Source organism: Panulirus ornatus, chromosome 11 (assembly GCF_036320965.1).
Source record: "Panulirus ornatus isolate Po-2019 chromosome 11, ASM3632096v1, whole genome shotgun sequence".
In the NCBI taxonomy this organism is placed as follows: domain Eukaryota; kingdom Metazoa; phylum Arthropoda; class Malacostraca; order Decapoda; family Palinuridae; genus Panulirus; species Panulirus ornatus.
In genome coordinates, this window is record NC_092234.1 from 43,039,979 (window position 1) to 43,061,437 (window position 21,459).

Genomic DNA, 21,459 nt, shown 5'->3' on the forward strand with positions numbered 1-21,459 from the left:
AAACATCTATGATATCATATATGTGTCATAAAAGCATCAGATGAGCGATACTGCACAAACTGATGAGACTAATGCAATATTACACAACAATATAGTTTGGTAATTTTCTTGAGTCATCTGAATCAGTTCCATCTACATGTTGATAAATCATACACACAAGAGCATGGAGCAATGCTGTGAACATGGAAACTGCTGTGCATTCACATTCATCCTACATGCCTTCAAACTGACAAGCAAAACAACATGGAACTAAACATTTCTTACATGAGCAGTTTCATTGACTGCACTTGCTGGTTATGGATTTACAACTCATGAGTGTTTCTGTAAGTTCAGGCAAAAGTGAGTGTCATGGTCACAAGTCCCATGAAATATGGACCAATGTTCTCCCCAGAAATGACCACTGGAGGCAATGATGGCACTGCAACTTGAACTATTCTTTCTGTTACTGTAAAAGAAAAAGTTCTGTTGGAGGAAGTCTTCAAAAGTTCCTTGATTTTCACTAAACACAAGAACTCTCACTACTTACAGTGATAAAAACCTTGACCCCTAATATAATCTCAAGAGGTAATATCAACCTCATATTGTTCATTGTCTCCATGTTTGGCCAAAGGCTCACAGTTCACCCCATGGTGACATCTTAATGATCTTACTTTCCCTGTACCACAGATGAAGTTAAGAGTTATCCTTTTCTTTGAAGGAATACAATTATAGCGGCAGAGCACAGTCCTGGAGTCCAAGCAGTCTGAACGAGATTTCAACACACTGGAGAAATGTACAGTCCTAGTGAAAGAGCATGACACTATGGCTATGTCAGTGCTATGCACCATAAGTTGTTTAACATCCAGCAACAGAATATCATATGCACTCTGTAGAACTATCCATGAGTCACATTTCTTCTCATCTACCACACAACCAGACAATGTAACATATATACTTTTATTCTCCCCGTAGAAAGTTTCCAGGGAGATATAGATGAGTGTCAATCAATCGTTCCTGGACATCAGCAATTTCCAAAGAATGAAAGTGAAAATCTGTACTTTCAATTTGATAGATTTGACTGAAACATAACCTTTGGATAAAGGTGATTTGACTATAGCTTGGAAATCATACACTTTTTGTACTTTCCTATCATTACACTGTTAGCTCTTGGCTTCCTTTCTGATGTAATTGAAGCTATATCTACTTCCTGGGAGGTGTATTACATTGCAGCTATCTGGCTTCATTCTCAGCAGTTTCCAAAGCAGTCTGATTTGGTAGTGTCCAAATGTCTCATCATCCTGATACCTATTTTCTTGAATGGAGAACATTGCATTAACTGCAGGAGCAGTAGATCTGTGAAATTCTGTGACATTATCAACAAGTTTAAGGTTTATCTAAATCTAATCCTGGTAAAGAATGTCTCACCTAAACAAACTTAATAACAGCTTGTAAATAAAACTAAAACTATAATACAAGACTATGACATACTAACAGCTACATTTTGCATCCATCTGATATCCTTTAATACTAACAACTCACCTATAAACTTAACAAACCACAAAAAATATCTGTAGAAATTTTCTCACTGGATACACAGCAATGGGATTCCAAAAACAAAGTGAAATATCAATACTTTTATTTTTGCTTTGTCGCTGTCTCCTGCAGTAGCGAGGTAGTGCAAGGAAACAGACGAAAGAATGGCCCAACCCGCCCACACACACATGTATATACATACACGTCCACACATGCAAATATACATACCTATACATCTCAATGTACACATATATATACACACACAGACATATACATATATGCACATGTACATAATTCATACCCTCTGCCTTTATTTGTTCCCATCGCCACCCCGCCACACATGGAATAAAATCCCCCTCCCCCCTCATGTGTGCGAGGTAGCGCTAGGAAAAGACACCAAAGGCCACATTCGTTCACACTCAGTCTCTAGCTGTCATGTAATGATGCACCGAAACCACAGCTCCCTTTCCACATCCAGGCCCCACAGAACTTTCCATGGTTTACCCCAGACACTTCACATGCCCTGGTTCAATCCATTGACAGCACGTCGACCCCAGTATACCACATCGTTCCAATTCACTCTATTTCTTGCACGCATTTCACCCTCCTGCATGTTCAGGCCCCGATCACTCAAAATCTTTTTCACTCCATCCTTCCACCTAAAATTTGGTCTCCCACTTCTCCTCGTTCCCTCCACCTCCGACACATATATCCTCTTTGTCAATCTTCCCTCACTCATTCTCTCCATGTGACCAAACCATTTCAAAACAACCTCTTCTGCTCTCTCAACCACACTCTTTTTATTTCCACACATCTCTCTTACCCTTACATTACTTACTCGATCAAACCACCTCACACCACATATTGTCCTCAAACATCTCATTTCCAGCACATCCACCCTCCTGCGCACAACTCCATCCATAGCCCACGCCTCGCAACCATACAACATTGTTGGAACCACTATTCCTTCAAACATACCCATTTTTGCTTTCCGAGATAATGTTCTCGACTTCCAAACATTCTTCAATGCTCACAGAATTTTTGCCCCCTCCCCCACTCTATGATTCACTTCCGCTTCCATGGTTCCATCCACTGCCAGACCCACTCCCAGATATCTAAAACACTTTACTTCCTCCAGTTTTTCTCCATTCAAACTCACCTCCCAATTGACTTAACCCTCAACCCTACTGTACCTAATAACCTTGCTCTTATTCACATTTACTCTCAACTTTCTTCTTTCATACACTTTACCAAACTCAGTCACCAGCTTCTGCAGTTTCTTACATGAATCAGCCACCAGTGCTGTACCATCAGCGAACAACAACTGACTCACTTCCCAAGCTCTCTCATCCACAACAGACTGCATACTTGCCCCTCTTTCCAAAACTCTTGCATTCACCTCCCTAACAACCCCATCCATAAACAAATTAAACAACCATGGAGACATCACACACCCCTGCTGCAAACCTACATTCACTGAAAACCAATCACTTTCCTCTCTTCCTACACGTACACATGCCTTACATCCTCGATAAAAACTTTTCACTGCTTCTAACAACTTGCCTCCCACACCATACACTCTTAAAACCTTCCACAGAGCATATCTATCAACTCTATCATATGCCTTCTCCAGATCCACAAATGCTACATACAAATCCATTTGTTTTTCTAAGTATTTCTCACATACATTCTTCAAAGCAAACACCTGATCCACACATCCTCTACCACTTCTGAAACCACACTGCTCTTCCCCAATCTGATGCTCTGTACATGCCTTCACCCTCTCAATCAATACCCTCCCATATAATTTACCAGGAATACTCAACAAACTTATACCTCTGTAATTTGAGCACTCACTCTTATCCCCTTTGCCTTTGTACAATGGCACTATGCAAGCATTCCGCCAATCCTCAAGCACCTCACCATGAATCATACATACATTAAATAACCTTACCAACCAGTCAGCAATACAGTCACCCCCTTTTTTAATAGATTCCACTGCAATACTCACTCCATCTCCTTCTCACATCACCACTACTTGTTATCACCTCCCCATTAGCCCCCTTCACTGAAGTTCCCATTTGCTCCCTTGTCTTACGCACTTTATTTACCTCCTTCCAAAACATCTTTTTATTCTCCCTGAAATTTAATGATACTCTCTCACCCCAACTCTCATTTGCCCTCTTTTTCACCTCTTGCACCTTTCTCTTGACCTCCTGCCTCTTTCTTTTATACATTTTCCATTCATTTGCATTTTTTCCCTGCAAAAATTGTCCAAATGCCTCTCTCTTCTCTTTCACTAATAATCTTACTTCTTCATCCCACCACTCACTACCTTTTCTAATCAACCCACCTCCCACGCTTCTCATGCCACAAGCATCTTTTGCGCAAGCCATCACTGCTTCCCTAAATACATCCCATTCCTCCCCCACTCCCTTTACCTCCTTTGTTCTCACCTTTTTCCATTCTGTACTCAGTCTCTCCTGGTACTTCCTCACACAAGTCTCCTTCCCAAGCTCACTTACTCTCACCACTATCAATACTTGTACATCAAAACTAAGTCATCAACAGGTAGACTTCATATTAATTAGGCAAATTTTTCTTTCAGAATTGCATCACATATGCACAAATGTACTGTAAAACAGTTTTTCAGAGTGAGGAACAATCATCTGAAAAGGTATCCCACAGGATTATCATTACGATTCATATAGGTTTGAAATTCAATAAAATACACAGAAACCAAAGATAACAGTAGGTATCTGCAAAACCATTACATCAACTTTGTGTTCTCAGACTAATCACCACTCTCCCATACACTTACTAAGTATGCTCGACTGCCCTATACCTATGTAATTCAGATATCCACTCTCATCCCCCATGCCTCCAAATACAGACACTATATAGGCACTCTTCCAGTCCTAAGGCACCTCACCTTAGGACAAACATACAATGAAAATCCTGACAAACCTACCAACCACATAATCATCTTTCTCAACAAAGTCAAACATGTTCCCATCCACTCCAACTGCACTGCCACAGCTCAAATTAAACAAGCCTTTCATCACTTACTAGCAAACCATTTGCCATTGCACTCTTGCTCCTCATCCCACCTCACCCAAACACCCAACATTTGCTATCCCATAATCAACAGTTCTCCAAACGATCTCTTCTTCAACTCTTTTTTGCCTGTTATCATGTCCCCATCTGCTCCTCTCACTAATGTTTCCATTTGTTCTCTTGCTCTCTTCATAATATTCACTTCTTTCCAAAACATCTTATTCTCCCTGAAGTTTGCTGATACCCTCTCACTCCAACTCTCATTTGCAGCTTTTTTTCAGCCCCTTTACCTTCCTCTTGACCTACTGCCTCTTTCTTGTGTTCATGATCCAGTCACTCATACTCCTTCTCTACAGATACCATCCATACATCTAATTTTCCTTTCATTAACACCTTAAATTCCTCAACCCACCAAATATCATCCTTTCTCTCATGTGCACACATCCCACCTTCCGCAAACCACATTCTTCAACCGCACACTTAAGAACTAATTCCCTAAATACCTTCAATAGTCCATCTCAAATATATGTTTCTTAACATAGTCAACTGCATTCCCATCCACTCCTGTTGCTTTGCTACACTTCAACTTACACAAGCCTTTCATCTCCTCTCTTTCCATCAAACCATTTGCCATTACTCTCTTACTCCTTATCCCACCCCACCCAAGCACCTAACATCTGCTCTCTCCTTATACCATTCTTCACTCAATCTCTTTTGGAATATATGTAAACAAGCCTTTTTTCTAAACTCACTCACTTTTACCACCCTTTTCCCACCCATGTCATTCCTCTTTTCCTAAGACCACTACAAATTTTCACACAAACTTCTATCAAACAATCATAAAACCCAACAGCTGCCTCTCTCAACACATTCACCTCTGACAGTATCTCCTTTGCAAGCCTATCCATTAATACATAATGCAGATGCTCCTGTTGACCCCTAACCCCACTCACCCACACACACTAAAGTATGCAATTTTCTTTTATACAAAGTATTCTAAATCATCAATCTATTTTCAGAACACGACTCAACTATCTGTTCACCATTTTCTTTTCCATTGGGTATCCCATGCACCCAGTAATATCATGCCCTTAACTCCCACATTAACCACTCTCACATTCAAATCTCCCACCACTAAGACTTGAGTCCTAACATAAAATTGCTAAAGCACTCACTCAGCTCATCCTAAAAGACTTGCCTCTCATCTCCACTCAGTTCAGAAAAACCTAAGTTCATTTCATCGAGCTTTGCATCATACATGAGTTATAAAAGGACAACTTAATTTTCCTTTAGGTACTGTAATAAGAATATTGATAAATTGGGAAATAAAAAAAAAATTATGAAAAACCTTCAAGAACACACCACTATGATTCTTTTAAAACTACATTACAATATTCAGCGTGCAAGCACATAACCTTACTTCAAATGACCAACAAATCTTTTTCTTGCAAGAATTTCTTCATCAACCAGCTGTGAAGATATTGGTCCCTGCAAAAAGAAGATGAATAGTATCAAGAATAAGAGAGGAATAATACATCATTTCCAATTTGTTTAATAGGGATATATAAGTACTTTTTCATATACTCAACATAAACATACTTAAGATGGAGAATGGCTAAACAACAAGAGAGGATGGGACTGCAACTGAGTTTCTCATGAAAGGGGTAAAAGTGTTGTTGAATGGTCAGTCTGCCTACCTGACATTTGTGTCTCTAGTTGAGGAGCCTGAGGACAAGGAAATGCATGTATAGTGCCTCCATATAAAAGCAAAGAGATAAATGTGAAAGCTCAAATTAAATAAGTAAAAGTCTGTTTAGTATATTGGGTAAAGTGTATAGGAGAATGGTAACTTGAGGAGGTGGTGGCACGCACAGAATATCTGACTGAAGAGAATAATGTGGCTTCAGGAGAGGCAGAGTGTTTGTGGGATAAGCATTTGTTAACAAAGAGGACTTGTGGATGGAGCTTCAAACGTATTGGGCAACTGGTGTTACAAAATGCAGTCATAAATTTTCATTAGATAGGCATATGTGCAAAAAAGGAAAGGAGGGGTGAGTGCTTCCCTCCAAAGATGGGTTTATGTCAGGGATGTGTGATACTACTACAGCCGTTTAATCTGTTCATGGACAGGGTGGTGAAGGAGATAAATGTAAGTCTTAGACTAGAGTAAGGCAGGTCTACAGTATGCTGGAGGGGGTGAGCATGAGAGGTAAATTAGTAGCAATTTGATGATACACTATCGTGGTAGACTCCAGAGAAAAACTGCAGAAGCTGGTAATATGATTAAGAGTGTGAGAAAGGAGAAAGCTGAAAATATGAACAAACATAAAGTGATGAGGTGCAACAGGGGGATGAGAAAGAATACTTGCATGTAATTCAAATGGGAAAGATCTGGTTGAGATGGATCACCATTGGCACCTGTGAGTGGTCATGTTAATGAAACAATAGGGAATGAAGCAAGTAACAGGGTGGACGAGTAGACTAGGGTCCTAGGAGCATTAGAGATAATGTGGAAAGAGACATCAGTGCCTGTAATGGTAAAGATAAGAATCTTTGAAGTATACCATAGTTTAGCTGTGTTGTATAGCTGTGAATCAAGGGCCCTGAATGCAAATGAAATGAAGAGAGTAAATGTGCTGGAAATGAATGTGGTGTGCGATTGGCTGATCATATAAGGCTGTGACTTCCAACTAGGGTGCACGCTGGTGTGCCACATACATCTCCAAGATTTGCCACAAAAATCTGAATACATTTAAACAATAAATTATTTTTTGGTCCTTTGCAGTATAGCAGAAAACCTGACAGATTTAACTGTTACTGAAATAACAAGAAAATAACTCATACTAGATAAAAAATAAAACGTACAAGAGCATATGACTATCAATGAAGCTCAATGAATATAATAGTTTCTGAGCTTTACCACTTTTTTCTCCATACACATATAAATGTTTATTTATTTATCACACTTTGTCGCTCTCTCCCGCGTTAGCGAGGTAGCACAAGGAAACAGACGAAAGAATGGCCCAACCCACCCACATACACATGTATATACATAAATGCCCACACAAGCACATATACATACCTATACATTTCAACATATACACAGACATATATATAGATGCACATGTACATATTCATACTTGCTGCCTTCATCCATTCCCGTTGCCACACCGCCACACATGAAATGGCATCCCCCTCCCCCCCACGCGAGTGCAAGGTAGCGCTAGGAAAAGACAACAATGGCCACATTCGTTCACACTCTGTCCCTGGATGTTATGTGTAATGCACCAAAACCACAGCTCATTTTCCACATCTAGGCCCCACAAAACTTTCCATGGTTCACTCCAGATGCCTCACATGCCCTGGTTCAATCCAGTGACAGCATATTGACCCTGGCATACCACATCATTCCAATTCACTCTATTCCTTGCATGCCTTTCACCCTCCTGTATGTTCAGGCCCTGATCGCTTAAAATCTTTTTCACTCCATCCTTCTATCTCCAATTTGGTCTCCTATTTCTCCTCATTCCCTCCACCTCTGACACATATAACCTCTTTTCCAATCTTTTCTCACTCATTCTTTCCATGTGACCAAACCATTTCAATACACCCTCTTCTGCTCTCTCAACCACACTCTCTTTATCACCACACATCTCTCTTACCCTTTCAGTACTTACTCGTTCAAACCATCTCACACCACATATTGTCCTCAAACATCTCACTTCCAACACATCCACCCTCCTCCACACATCCCTATCTATAGCCCATGCCTCGCAACCATATAACATTGTTGGAACCACTGTTCCTTTAAACATACCCACATATAACATATACACATATAATGTTATATGTGTATGTGGCTAAAACGTAATATGAGTATATAGAAAAAAGTGGTAAAACTTAGAAACTGTTATATTCATTGAGCTTCACTGATAGTCATATTTTCTTGTACGTTTTATTTCTTAATCAGTAAGAGTTATTTCCTTGTTATTTCAAGAACAGTTAAATCCATCAGGTTTTTTTCTCTATACTGCAAAGGACTAAAAAAATTTACTGGTATGACAAGACTTCAGCAAAGTGTCATATTACCTGGGCAGTCAGACGACATTAGATCATTTGCAGTTTCCATATACAGCCAAGAAAGTGCTAGCCTAATATTCCTCTTTACATAATTGGGATCTGCAAGTCCAATCAAGCCCAAATGTCTCACTAAGAGCAGTAAAAATCTTCAGGTTTGTTTTTATTTCATATTTGTACTTTCTCTTCTACATAATAAAAACTACTGAAATAAAATGAATTATAACATGCTTAAAATCATGCAAGGTCCATCTTTTGACTAATTTGCTAACTTTATATGTAAAATTCTTTAATTCACTGATATATAGCCATTACTGTAACAAATTTACCTAACCACAAACTTTGCTTCATGAATCCATTTGTATTCCCTCCCTAATTCAATCAAAAATCACTTGGTTATTGCATGTCATCTTAATGCAAAAAGAAATGACTGATTATGGAATACAGATCCCATGATACATGTTATCTGAGTTTAAGGTGCCTTCAGGTAAAAGAAAAAAAGTTGAAGAAACACTCATTAAGGAAAGACAATGTAAGGGAAAGTTGTAGTAAGCATAATCTGACTGACTTTACTGACCGAGTTTAGTATGGATGTTCTCGAAGCAAGAAAATATGTACATATACTGTATAACTGAGTGCTCACACAAAATTCACAGCCAATGAGGTTGTTGCAAACTCTCAAAGCAGCCTTACCTTAGAGAGGCAAATGTATCTAATATAATGTAGCAGAATCACAGGGATGTGCTTGATCTAAGTATATGCTGATAACCATAAGGTAAAACAAAGCACAATAAGTTCTGAGGGTGCTTTCATGTATTACATTTTCAGGGCAGACAAGTCTCAGGGTTGATCACGTTCCATTTCTCCTCATAGTTATCAGCAAAAATCTTATAAAATATCTACAATCACATCATGAAATGGGGCATGAACTACGATTACTGCAAGAATCGGTGATGAAGAGATCAGAAAGAGAGCAATAAGCTATATCACCACTGCCCTGTGGCAGGAGGGTATGAACAAATCCATCCTAACTGCCAAATTTGCCAAAACTGGAAAAATTGTCTAACTGAATGGAAATCATTTCAAGCAGCAAAAAATAATCACACACAATGGTTAGTTTCCATAGTTTTCAACGACTGAAGCACTGCATTCTAATTTCACATTTCCAAATTTCAAAAATGAGAAACACATACTGAAAATAAACAATCACCTAAAAGTTTTGTTACACTTTGCAAGACAATCTGTTGAGCTTACCTCAAATATATCATTATAATGAAGCAACTGCTGGTAATTCTCCATGAAGTGAGCCTCGCAAGCAGTTGTAAGATCCCTCTGTATTCCAGCACTCACAGACAGATCCCTACATAAACGTGCATATATCGGGGCAAACATTGGTTCATCCTGGGACTGAGAGAGATAACATCTAATGTTAATTATATCCTAAATATGTTGTATTGCACTGCTAGGTTACCTAAGACCTCAATTAATCAAACTTTGCAGTTCATTAAATTACTTCCCTCCAAAAAAATTAGTGTCTAAGCTTAGAATTTGGATATCAACATTTACATGGAGACAAAGTAAAGAAGTCATAGGAAATAGCAAAAGGCATTTTTCTTTATTCACTGCATACACCAATATCAGCAGTATTCTAAATCATAAATTGATTACATTAATGGTCTTCCTTTTAAATACCATAGGAATAATTTAGTAATAATGTTATTCTAACCTACCTAGAGGCCTAAGCATACCTTACATTTGCCAAAGCTTCAGCGCAAGGTAAATTTTTATTCTTTCAATGAAAAATATGCTAAAAGAAAGCATAATGCTGTTTTTCATTACCATATACCATAATCAGAATCATCTTAAAAATGCATTATGAAAATATGAGGCTTTCTGGGAAAAAAATTCAAGATTTATTCCTAACCCAGGAGTCCCTTCTAAAGGGTTCCTGCAGTGCTCAGGTAGCTTCCATATCCACTGGGAGGGACCACAGGTCATAAAGTGGTGATGTGTGTACGGAAAATGCATGACAACTGAGGAGTGTTTAATGTCTTCACAGTGAAAGCTATACAATATAAGAAGTACTTTCTATCGTTTAGTCCTCTTCACGACATTTATCTAAGCTGTTAAATGAAGTCAATATCAAAATATTTTCTGGCTCTTTACATCGTATTTACTGGGGATGTATTGGTAACTGAGAGCATTAAGATATATTTTCCACGATTATTTCATGTATAAAAGTGTTTGACTATCTTGTTTGAATTTCTGATCTTTAGAATTTGAAACAAAAAGTTTTTGGAGCTGAAAAATACCCTGAACCTTCAATTATTGGTATTTTTTCTCAAAAAAATAAATTTCCTTTAAAAACTCATTATAAAAATTTTTCATGCTAAATAAAAATATGGTGTTAAAGTATCATTTATTCATCCTTATGACATTCATTCTGCTGTTAAATTAATATTTTCTGATCCTTCGCATCCTATTTACTAGGTATTTTTCGGTAACTTAGAGCGTTATGATACATCTTCCATGATTATTTCAAGCATAGAAGTGTTTGAATACTTTATCTTTCAATTCTGAAATAAAAAAAATTTTGAACTAAAAAATACCCTGAACTGTTAACCTTCAGTTTTTGGCATTTTTGTCAATTTTTTTTTTTTTTTTTTTTTGCCGCTGTCTCCCGCGTTTGCGAGGTAGCGCAAGGAAACAGACGAAAGAAATGGCCTAACCCACCCCCATACACATGTATATACATACGTCCACACACGCAAATATACATACCTAAACAGCTTTCCATGGTTTACCCCAGATGCTTCACATGCCTTGATTCAATCCACTGACAGCACGTCAACCCCGGTATACCACATCGCTCCAATTCACTCTATTCCTTGCCCTCCTTTCACCCTCCTGCATGCTCAGGCCCCGATCACACAAAAAAAAATTATTACCTTTAAAAACTCATTATAAGAAGTATGTTTCATGCTGAATACAAATATGTTAAAATATCGTTTAGTCATCTTTATGACATTCATTTAAGCTGTTAAATGAAGTCAATCTTAAAATATTTTCTGATCCTTTGTATCGTATTTACTGGGTATGTATCGGTAAATGAGAGCATTATGATATATTTTCAATGATTATTTCAAGTATAGAAGTGTTTGAATATCTTATCTTTCAAATTTGAAACAAAAAGTTTTTGGAGCTAAAAATACCCTAAGCTATTACCTTCAATTTTTGGTATTTTTCTCAGAAAAATAAATTTCCTTTAAAAACTCATTATAAGAAGTATTTTTCATGATGAATATAAATATGGTGTTAAAATAACGTTTAGTCCTCTTAGTGACACTCAACCAAACTGTTAAATGAAGTCAACTTTAAAATATTTCTGTTACTTTATACTGTATTTACTGAGTACATATCAGTAACTGATAGCATTATGACATATTTTCCATGATTATTTCAGGTATAGAAGTGTTTGAATATTCTATCTTTCAATTTTGAAACAAAAAGTCTTTGGAGCCAAAAAATAAATTGAAGTACTACCTTCAATTTTTGGTATTTTTCTCACTGCTATATATAAATTTCCTTTAAAAACTCATTATAATATGTTTCATGCTGAGTACAAATATGGTGTTAATATATCATTTAGTCGTCTTTATGACATTAATTTAAGCTGTTAAATGAGGTCAATTTTTACATATTTTCTGATCCTTTGCATCGCATTTACTGGGTGTGTATCGGTAATTGAGAGCACCATAATATCTTTCATACTGGATGCAAATCTGGTGTTAAAATATTGTTTAGTCATCTTTATAATATTCATTTAAGCTGTTAAATGAAGTTAATTTTAATTTTAAACATTTTCTACTCCTTTGCATCATATTTACTGGGTAAGTATCCGTAACAAAGATCATTATGATATATTTTCCATGATTATTTCAAGTATAGAAGTGTTTTAATCTTTATCTTTCAAATTTGAAACAAAAAGTTTTTGGAGCTAAAAAATACCCTGAACTATTACCTTTCAATTTTTTGTATTTTTCTCAGAAAAATAAATTTCCTTTAAAAACTCATCATAAGAAGTATTTTCATGCTAATTACAAATTTTTTATTATTATTATTATTTTGCTTTGTCGTTGTCTCCCGCGTTAGCGAGGTAGCGCAAGGAAACAGACGAAAGAATGGCCCAACCCACCCACATATGCATGTATATACATACACGTCCACACACGCAAATATACATACCTATACATCTCAATGTACATATACATGCACAGACATATATATACATATATACACATGTACATAATTCATACTTTCTGCCTTTATCTATTCCCATCGCCACCTTGCCACACATGGAATAACAACCCCTCCCCCATCATGTGTGCGAGGTAGCGCTAGGAAAAGACAACAAAGGCCCCATTTGTTCACACTCAGTCTCTAGCTGTCGTGTAATAATGCACCGAAACCACAGCTCCCTTTCCACATCCAGGCCCCACCGAACTTTCCATGGCGTTAAAATATCCTTTAGTCATCTTTATGACATTCATTTAAGCTGTTAAATGAAGTCAATTTCAAAATATTTTCTGATCCTTTGTATCATATTTATTGGGAATGTATCAGTAACTGAGAGCATTATATTTTCCATGATTATTTCAAGCATAGAAGTGTTTGAATATTTTATCTTTCAATTTTGAAACAAAAGCTTTTTGGAGTTAAAAAATACCCTGAAGTATTACCTTCAATTTTTGGCAATTTTCTCAGAGAAATAAAGTTCCCTTAAAAACTCATTATAAGAAGTATTTTTCATGCTGAATACAAATATAGTGTTAAAATATCGTCTAGTCTTCTTTATTGCACTCAATCAAACTGTTAAATGAAGTCAATTTCAAAACATTTTCTACTCCTTTGCATCGTATTTACTGTGTTCGTATTGGTAACTGTGAGCAATATGATATATTTCCCATGATTACTTCAAGTATAGAAGTGTGTGAATACTTCATCTTTCAATTTTGAAACAAAAAGTTTTTGGGGCCAAAAAATACCTTTAATTTTTGTTACTTTTCTCAAAATAGATTTCCTTTAAAAACTCATTATAAGAAGGATTTTTCATGGTGAATACAAATATGGTGTTAAAATAACGTTCAGTCCTCTTCGGGACACTCAATCAAACTGTTAAATGAAGTCAACTTTAACATATTTCTGTTACTTTGCATTGCATCTCATTACCTTTCTTTTTGTTCACATTAACTTCTAAATTCATTATTTCACACACTTGAACCCTATCACCAGACTCTGGTGTTTCCCTCTTGAGTCTGCTGTGAGAACCATGTCAATCTGCAAACAGAAAGTGATTTAGCTCCAATGCCCCCATCCACCTCCATCATGCTACAGGCCCCCTCCTTGATCCAAGACCCTGATATTCACCTCTATCACCATCCCATCCATAAACAGATTAAACAGCCATGGAGACATGACACATCCTTGACAGACCAACATTTGCTAAAAGCCAAATGCCCCCCTCCCTTCCCACTCATATATATGCTCTACTCTCCCAGTTAAAACTCTTAACTGAATTTAGAAACTTTTCATTTCCCTTACATATGCTTGGCAAATTCTTTACCATCTCCATCATACGCATTTTTCCAGATCCATAAATGCCAAGACAATTCATCTTCTCAAAGTATTTCTCACAAAGTCTTCGAAGCAAACAAATGATCTACACCTCAGTTTTCCTTGAAGCCTCCTTGCTCCTCCTCAAAAAAGATGTTTTGTACATGCCAACAACCTTGGAATCCCAACTCCTCCTCAAAAAAGATATTTTGTACATGCCAACACCCTTGGAATCCCAACTCTTCTATACACCTTAACAGGCAAATGCAAAAGATTTACAATATTCACTTTTGTCTCCCTTGTCTTTATATAAAGGTGTAACCCCATCCTACAGCATAGCCTGCATTTAGCCAATCTCAGGCACCTCAACTTTGGCCATACAGACATCAAAGGGTCTGCTTTACTTATCAAAAACACTCTCACCCTCTTTTTTGAGAACTCAAGTGCAATCCCATCCACTCATGTTCCTTTGGAACACTTCTTATCATGCAGAGCTTTCACCACCAACTCTCTTCTTACCATAAAATTAATATTTGCCATGGCTCTCTAAATCCACATGCCACCTCATCCCAAATACACCACATCCACCACCCTATCATCTACCACATTCAACAGTCCATTAAAATACTATCTCATTTCTTTTCACTTTTTCTTACCCCTTAACACTTCCCTATCAGTTCTCACAACTGTTTTCATTATTCTTTTGATCTCCTCAAACTGTTTACTTCCTTCCAAAATGTTTTCTTATTCTTTCTAAAGTTATTCACTCCTCTCTCAATTTATCTCTGTATTTTGCCCTCTTTTTTCAGCTCTTGCACCTTTCTCTCGGCCCACTACCACTTTTTCTTGTACTTTTCCCAATCACTCACACTCCTTACCAGCACAAAACATCCATTCATCTTCCATCACTCACTACACGTCCTCATCTGACCAAATCCTACCCTCTGCATACCACATACTTCATCCACATTAAATACTCTCCACTCCTCTTATTTCATCTACTGTTACCTTATCCCGTTCTTCACTCAATCTCTCCTCTTTTTCTCATTTTGGTTTCATTCATACATATTCAGAAAGTATATACAATAAAAACAATTTATATACCAACCATATATGTAAACCAAGAATGTCTTCAACAAATCATGAGAGCAATATAAGTAAAATACAGTACTACCTTTAGACGACACAAATACAGATGATTCTATTTGATGATTCCACCTCTGAAATTTTTCTTATACTGTGGGATACGGTTATTCTTAACAGTTATACTACAAAGTATCCACTCAAATACCAACCTTCTCAAGAAGAAGACTGAGTATGTGAGGTAAGTGTGTGGGATCAGAGAGAGGAAGTTCTCGGGCCTGTTCTAGAAATACTCCAAGAGACTGTTGTGTCACCCGATTTAAGATGCCCAGCATGCGACGATACACCTGTGCATTTAATAACCATTACAGTCCCGCCAATTACTTTATGACAAATCTATTTGTTATATACAAATATGACTGTTGAGACTGTACAGAAAACTTAAATATAATAAATCTGACACAGTAAATAAAGTACAATAAACATACAGTATTTCAGTGTCATTAACACAAATTCTATATCAAACTCCCTTAAATACAATATCCTCTCAAGCACCTATTATCACAAAACAGTACTATAAAACAAAATGTAATTATGCAGTGCAGCTATAGTCTACATAATAAGGAAATAACAAAATCTTTCTTGACTTCTCTTACCTTCCTAAGATGCAAGAAAATACTACTAACTTTTATACAAGTCAAAGTTTAAAATTTCATGAAAATGTAGAAGTGAAAAAAAAATAACTTAATTCTACTAATGCATAGTATTACAAAATAAAGGTAATGTACTATTTTGGATTTCAAAAGATCTGAAATGCTTTAATACTCAAAAGCAAACTATCCTTTTTAATCAAAAGATGATTTTTTTTCTATTCTATTGATGACTATCATATCAACACTTTCAGTTTCATTCCTAGCTTAAAAGGATTGCAATAGCCTAACCTATAACTTTCTTAAGAGCAAAACTTCTCCAAATATACATAATGTCATGCACAAAAATGATATAAAGTACCTCTGATTGGCCATGCTGGGCATTGGGCTTCCATGGATTGTCACAACGACGAAGCAATGGCTGGTTGCTACGGTCCATGTCTATATGTGGACCCTCAGGCATTTTGGCTGAAATAATATGAACTGCATTATTTTCATCTAATGCATAATGAAATATGTAAGGAAAAAACAACTGGTTCCCTAAGAAAGTAGCTGATTAATGCATTAAACAGTAAAGCAAAAAGAATCTAAGCTAAATCAGCACTGCACCGTTACTCTTATTTTCAACCACCAATATACAATGGTGTATGACACAGTAAAATATATTCATAAGTGTGACATTCCAATGTAACAAATTTCCCAGCTTCCATAATTTCCAAACAAGAAATGATGCAATATCAATATTCATATTTCTTAATGGTTTACTTCAGTAACTGGGACAAATCCAATTTCATGCCTTCACAATCAACTTGACACTTTCCCTGCATAATTAAATATCAGAGCCAATTGTCCACTAAAAATTTTAGTGTCTAAAGGTCCTTCTGTATTACTCTTTCTTTGAAAATTGAATTTTCTGTATATGACATCAGCATTCCTTAAAAACAATATTAAACCATTATCAAACATTATTCAAAATCATAAGAAAAGCTGAAAAATGTCCTCCAATTAATAGTATTCCTCCAATTAATAGTATAAGTATTTCATTAATCTATTTATTATACTGTGTTGCTGTCTCCCGCGTTAGCGAGGTAGCACAAGGAAACAGACGAAAGAATGGCCCAACCTCCCAAATACACATGTATATACATACACGTCCACACACGCACATATACATACCTATACAATTCAACGTATAATATATACATACACAGACATATACATATTCATAATTCATACTTGCTACCTTTATCTATTCCCGTTGCCAACCTGCCACACCTGAAATGACAACCCCCTCCCCCCACATGCGCATGAGGTAGCGCTAGGAAAAGACAACAAAGGCCACATTTGTTCACACTCAGTCTCTAGCTGTCATGTATAATGCACCGAAACCACAGCTCACTTTCCACATCCAGGCCCCACAAAACTTTCCATGGTTTACCCCAGACGCTTCACATGCCCTGGTTCAATCCATTGACAGCACATCGACCCCGGTATACTACATCATTCCAATTCACTCTATTGCTTGCACGCCTTTCACCCTCCTGCATGTTCAGGCCCCGATCGCTCAAAATCTTTTTCACTCCATCCTTCCACCTCCAATTCAGTCTCCCACTTCTACTAGTTCCTTCAACCTCTGACACATATATCGTCTTTGTCAATCTTTCCTCACTCATTCTCTCCATGTGACCAAACCATTTCAAAACACCCTCTTCTGCTCTCTCAACCACACTCTTTTTATTACCACATAACTCTCTCTTACCCTTTCATTACTTACTCGATCAAACCATCTCACACCAAATATTGTCCTTAAACATCTCATTTCCAATACATCCACCCTCCTCTGCACAACCCTATCTACAGCCCACATCTCACAACCACATAATATTGTTGGAACCACTATTCCTTCAAACATACCTATTCTTAAGAGCTTTCTGAGACAATGTTCTTGCCTCCCACACATTTTTCAACGCTCTGAGAACTTTCCCCCCCTCCCCCACCCTATGAGTCACTTCCGCTTCCAAGGTTCCACCTGCTGCCAAATCCACTCCCAGATATCTAAAACACTTCACTTCCTCCAGTTTTTCTCCATTCAAACTTACTTCCCAATTGACTTGTCCCTCAACACTACTGTACCTAATAACCTTGCTCTATTCATCTATCAACCCCTGGGGGAGAATAAAAAGCTGGGTTGACCATGGTATGACTGCCACAACCAGGACTTGAATCAATGCACATGACCCCGGGTGGCCTATGAATGCTACAAGGTCAACAACGCTAACTACTACACCACAAAGGTTCTGGTGAATCGTCTTTTATGGTTTGTTATACAGGAAGCAAGATGTCTGCATTTGTACTGTTAGATACAAGCTGGCAGTCACATTCAACCACTGCAAAAAGATCACCAAGTTTATTTTTGGAAACACCACAATGTAGGATGACCAAGCATCCACTACTTTACCTAGAATTTGGGGAATCAAAAGAACATTTGCCAAGACCCTGCTTAACATAGCACCTCATGCCCTTGATTTGTTTTAGTCATTTTACTGAATGACCAGATCTTTTAAGTACATTTTTCTTTAACTCCTATTAATACTGTGCAAATCCATAACAAATACATATCAAACACAAATCTACAAAAGGCCATTAAGAAAGATGGAGAGGTTATTAAATGTACTATCAGACACAATGTAAAAAATAGAAGCAAATGTGCCCACAACTGATATTTTTAAAATGTGAGAGGCAGCAAAGAAAAAGGGCATTATCAGTCAGCAAGATATGCAGTGAGAGTACAATGAACTAGCCCTGACTAATGGCAATATCTTGTTGTATTGATTCATAGGTGCAAAGTTACTGTTCTCAGCATCTGCATGTAGCTGGATGCAACGTACTCAGTATGGTAGTAGTTTGCTACCTTTCTACTATGTGCAGTCCTGCTTTTTACCATCAAACAACAGTATTCAAGCCCTCTTTCATACAAAAACACGATCTTTTTACAGCCATTCCATGATGGAGACTAGTCTGTCTCTCACACAAATGGTACCATCCTTAATTGCCTGAATATAATGAAATATCAACACTAACAGAAACTAAAGAATCCAACAGATGGCAAACCAAACCTTATCTTTATCTTACCATAACCCTAACCAAACTTTTCCCGTAACTTAGCCTAACCTAGCCTGATCATTTCATTCCTTAATACTTAGCCTTATTTGACCCAGATAATGTAACAAAAACCTATTAGCCACTGTTCACCTGCATAAGTCTTAATCAATCCAACAACCATGAGGCCGCAATTGCCCCAAATGGATTTACAATGGCTCTATATCATTGCTGTCCATTCCTCTGATTTGCTGTGGTCCCATCTTCTACCCAAGAGCTGTGATTAGCCACAAACATAAACATTACAGGGTCATCTTGGGTGGATACTGAGTGGATACTGAAAGATTGTTGGTCTAGAGGTAAGTAGACATGTCCCTCTGACAATGTATCGCAAGTTTTTGAAAGTAAAAGGCAACATGTTCCATAATAAAATTGCTCCAGAAATGCAGTACCATATACACATACAATATGAAACAAATCTACAAATAAACTATATACGAGTGAAATGCTAGTAAGACAGTATATGGTATACAGAGGAATCAGCTAGTGCATTGAAGATATAAGGAATAAAAGTTCATACTAGATTCTACAAATCTTATGCTGTTGTAGGTATGCATCAGTTCTTGCACTTCGCCAGGTATGCATCAGTTCTTGCACTGTACCAGGTATGCATCAGTTCTTGCACTGTGCCAGGTATGCATCAGCTCTTGCACTGTGCTAAGTATAAATCAGTTCTTGCACTGTGCCAGGTATGAATCAGCTCTTGCACTATGCCAGGTATGCAGCAGCTCTTGCACTGTGCCAAGTATACATCAGTTCTTGCACTGTGCCTGGTATAGAGCAGTTCTTGTAATGTGGCATGTATGAAGCAGCTCTTACATTGTGCCAGGTATGCAGCAGTTCTTGCACTGTGCCAGGTATGCAGCAGCTCTTGAATTGTGCCAGGTACACAGCAGTTCTTGTAATGTGGCAGGTATGTAGCAGCTCTTGCACTGTGCCAAGTATACATCAGTTCTTGGACTGTACTTGGTAAGCAGCAGTTCCTGTAATGTGGCAGGTATGCAGCAGCTCTTACACAGTGCCAGGTATGCAGCAGTTCTTGTAATGTGCTAGGTATGCAGCAGCTCTTGCACTGTGCCAGGTACGCAGCAGCTCCTGCACTGTGCCGAGTATGCAGCAGCTCCTGCACTGTGCCAGGTACGCAGCAGCTCCTGCACTGTGCCGAGTATGCAGCAGCTCTTGCACTGTGCCAGGTATGCAGCAGCTCTTGCACTGTGCCAGGTATGCAGCAGCTCTTACACTGTGCTAGGTGTGTAGCAGTTCATGCAATGTGGCAGGTAAGTAGCAGCTCTTGCAGTGTGCCAGGTATGCAGTAGTTCTTGCAATGTTACAGGGATGCTGCAATATATGCTTTTAAAACCCATTTCTTTTAGGTGTAGAAGGAAATCCTTTTGAGCACTCCTTACTGAAAGATTATTTGTTTCTTTTTAAAAAAATCTATTAGAAAATATGCAATATTTGGTGAAGTACAGTTAGGAAAATTGTTAAGTTTTTCACTTGCACAGGAGAGAAAGCTTTTTTAAGGTCTAATTATGTAAAACACTGAACTAAATTGTAATAGATAATATATTTGAATGGAGGCAAGTTTCACAAACAAAAATGACATAATTCAGCATATATCGTGGTTTATAGTTGCTGATAAAATATATAAATACAAAATTATTTTAAAAAGATGTAGAACACAGGATCTTATCACTAGCACATTGCTGTGCATGGGAAGTCTTAATAATGTCTTACGTGTTAAAATAACTGTCAATGAATAAGGGGCACTGACATCTGAGCCACCATGAAGAGAACTGGCCCGTGGGCACCTGTAGTCCACAGTGGGTAGCCTGTACAAGATAGCGTACACCTCTAAGGAATGAATATGGATAAAATCTTATTGTCTGTCTTAAGTCTATATTCAGTAATTAGAAGGTATGAGCTCTATGTGTTCTTCCACAAAAACCCATTCCAGAGAACACAATTCAAATGAACATTCTACGTTATTCGGAAATAGGAAGACAGCAATGTACTTGGAACATTGACTATAATATAACAGTATCAAATCAGTTGACTGGGGATGTTAGGCAAAGTTTTCATAAGTTCTGTTGATTTATAAAGGTGTCATAATTTGTTCTGTGTTAATAAATCTGGTGTCTTCATTTGTTCTGTGTTAATAATCTCAATACAACTGATCTTCACAGCCCACCACACTATCATAGACTATCGTACCAAAATTGGTTATTTTACCAAATTACCTGAGAAATACATCAGTAGTACTACGTCAAATGATATCCAGCTGACTGTTCATTTTCCTTTACTTTAT

The 21,459-nt window shown here is 37.4% G+C and overlaps 1 protein-coding gene across 5 annotated transcripts in view; it reads right to left on the reverse strand.

The window, feature by feature from the left end:
* LOC139751433 (eukaryotic translation initiation factor 4 gamma 1-like) overlaps positions 1–21,459 on the reverse strand; it is a 55,214-nt gene that overhangs the window by 25,817 nt on the left and 7,938 nt on the right. For all 5 annotated transcript variants that reach the window (XM_071666843.1, XM_071666842.1, XM_071666841.1 and 2 more), the window contains exons 2-5: positions 16,354–16,460; positions 15,555–15,689; positions 9,901–10,053; positions 5,990–6,057 (exon numbers count right to left, since the gene is read on the reverse strand). In XM_071666843.1, the coding sequence (XP_071522944.1) occupies positions 5,990–6,057; positions 9,901–10,053; positions 15,555–15,689; positions 16,354–16,455 (458 nt within the window). In that variant the 5' untranslated portion in view covers positions 16,456–16,460. The remainder of the gene's footprint in view (positions 1–5,989; positions 6,058–9,900; positions 10,054–15,554; positions 15,690–16,353; positions 16,461–21,459) is intronic.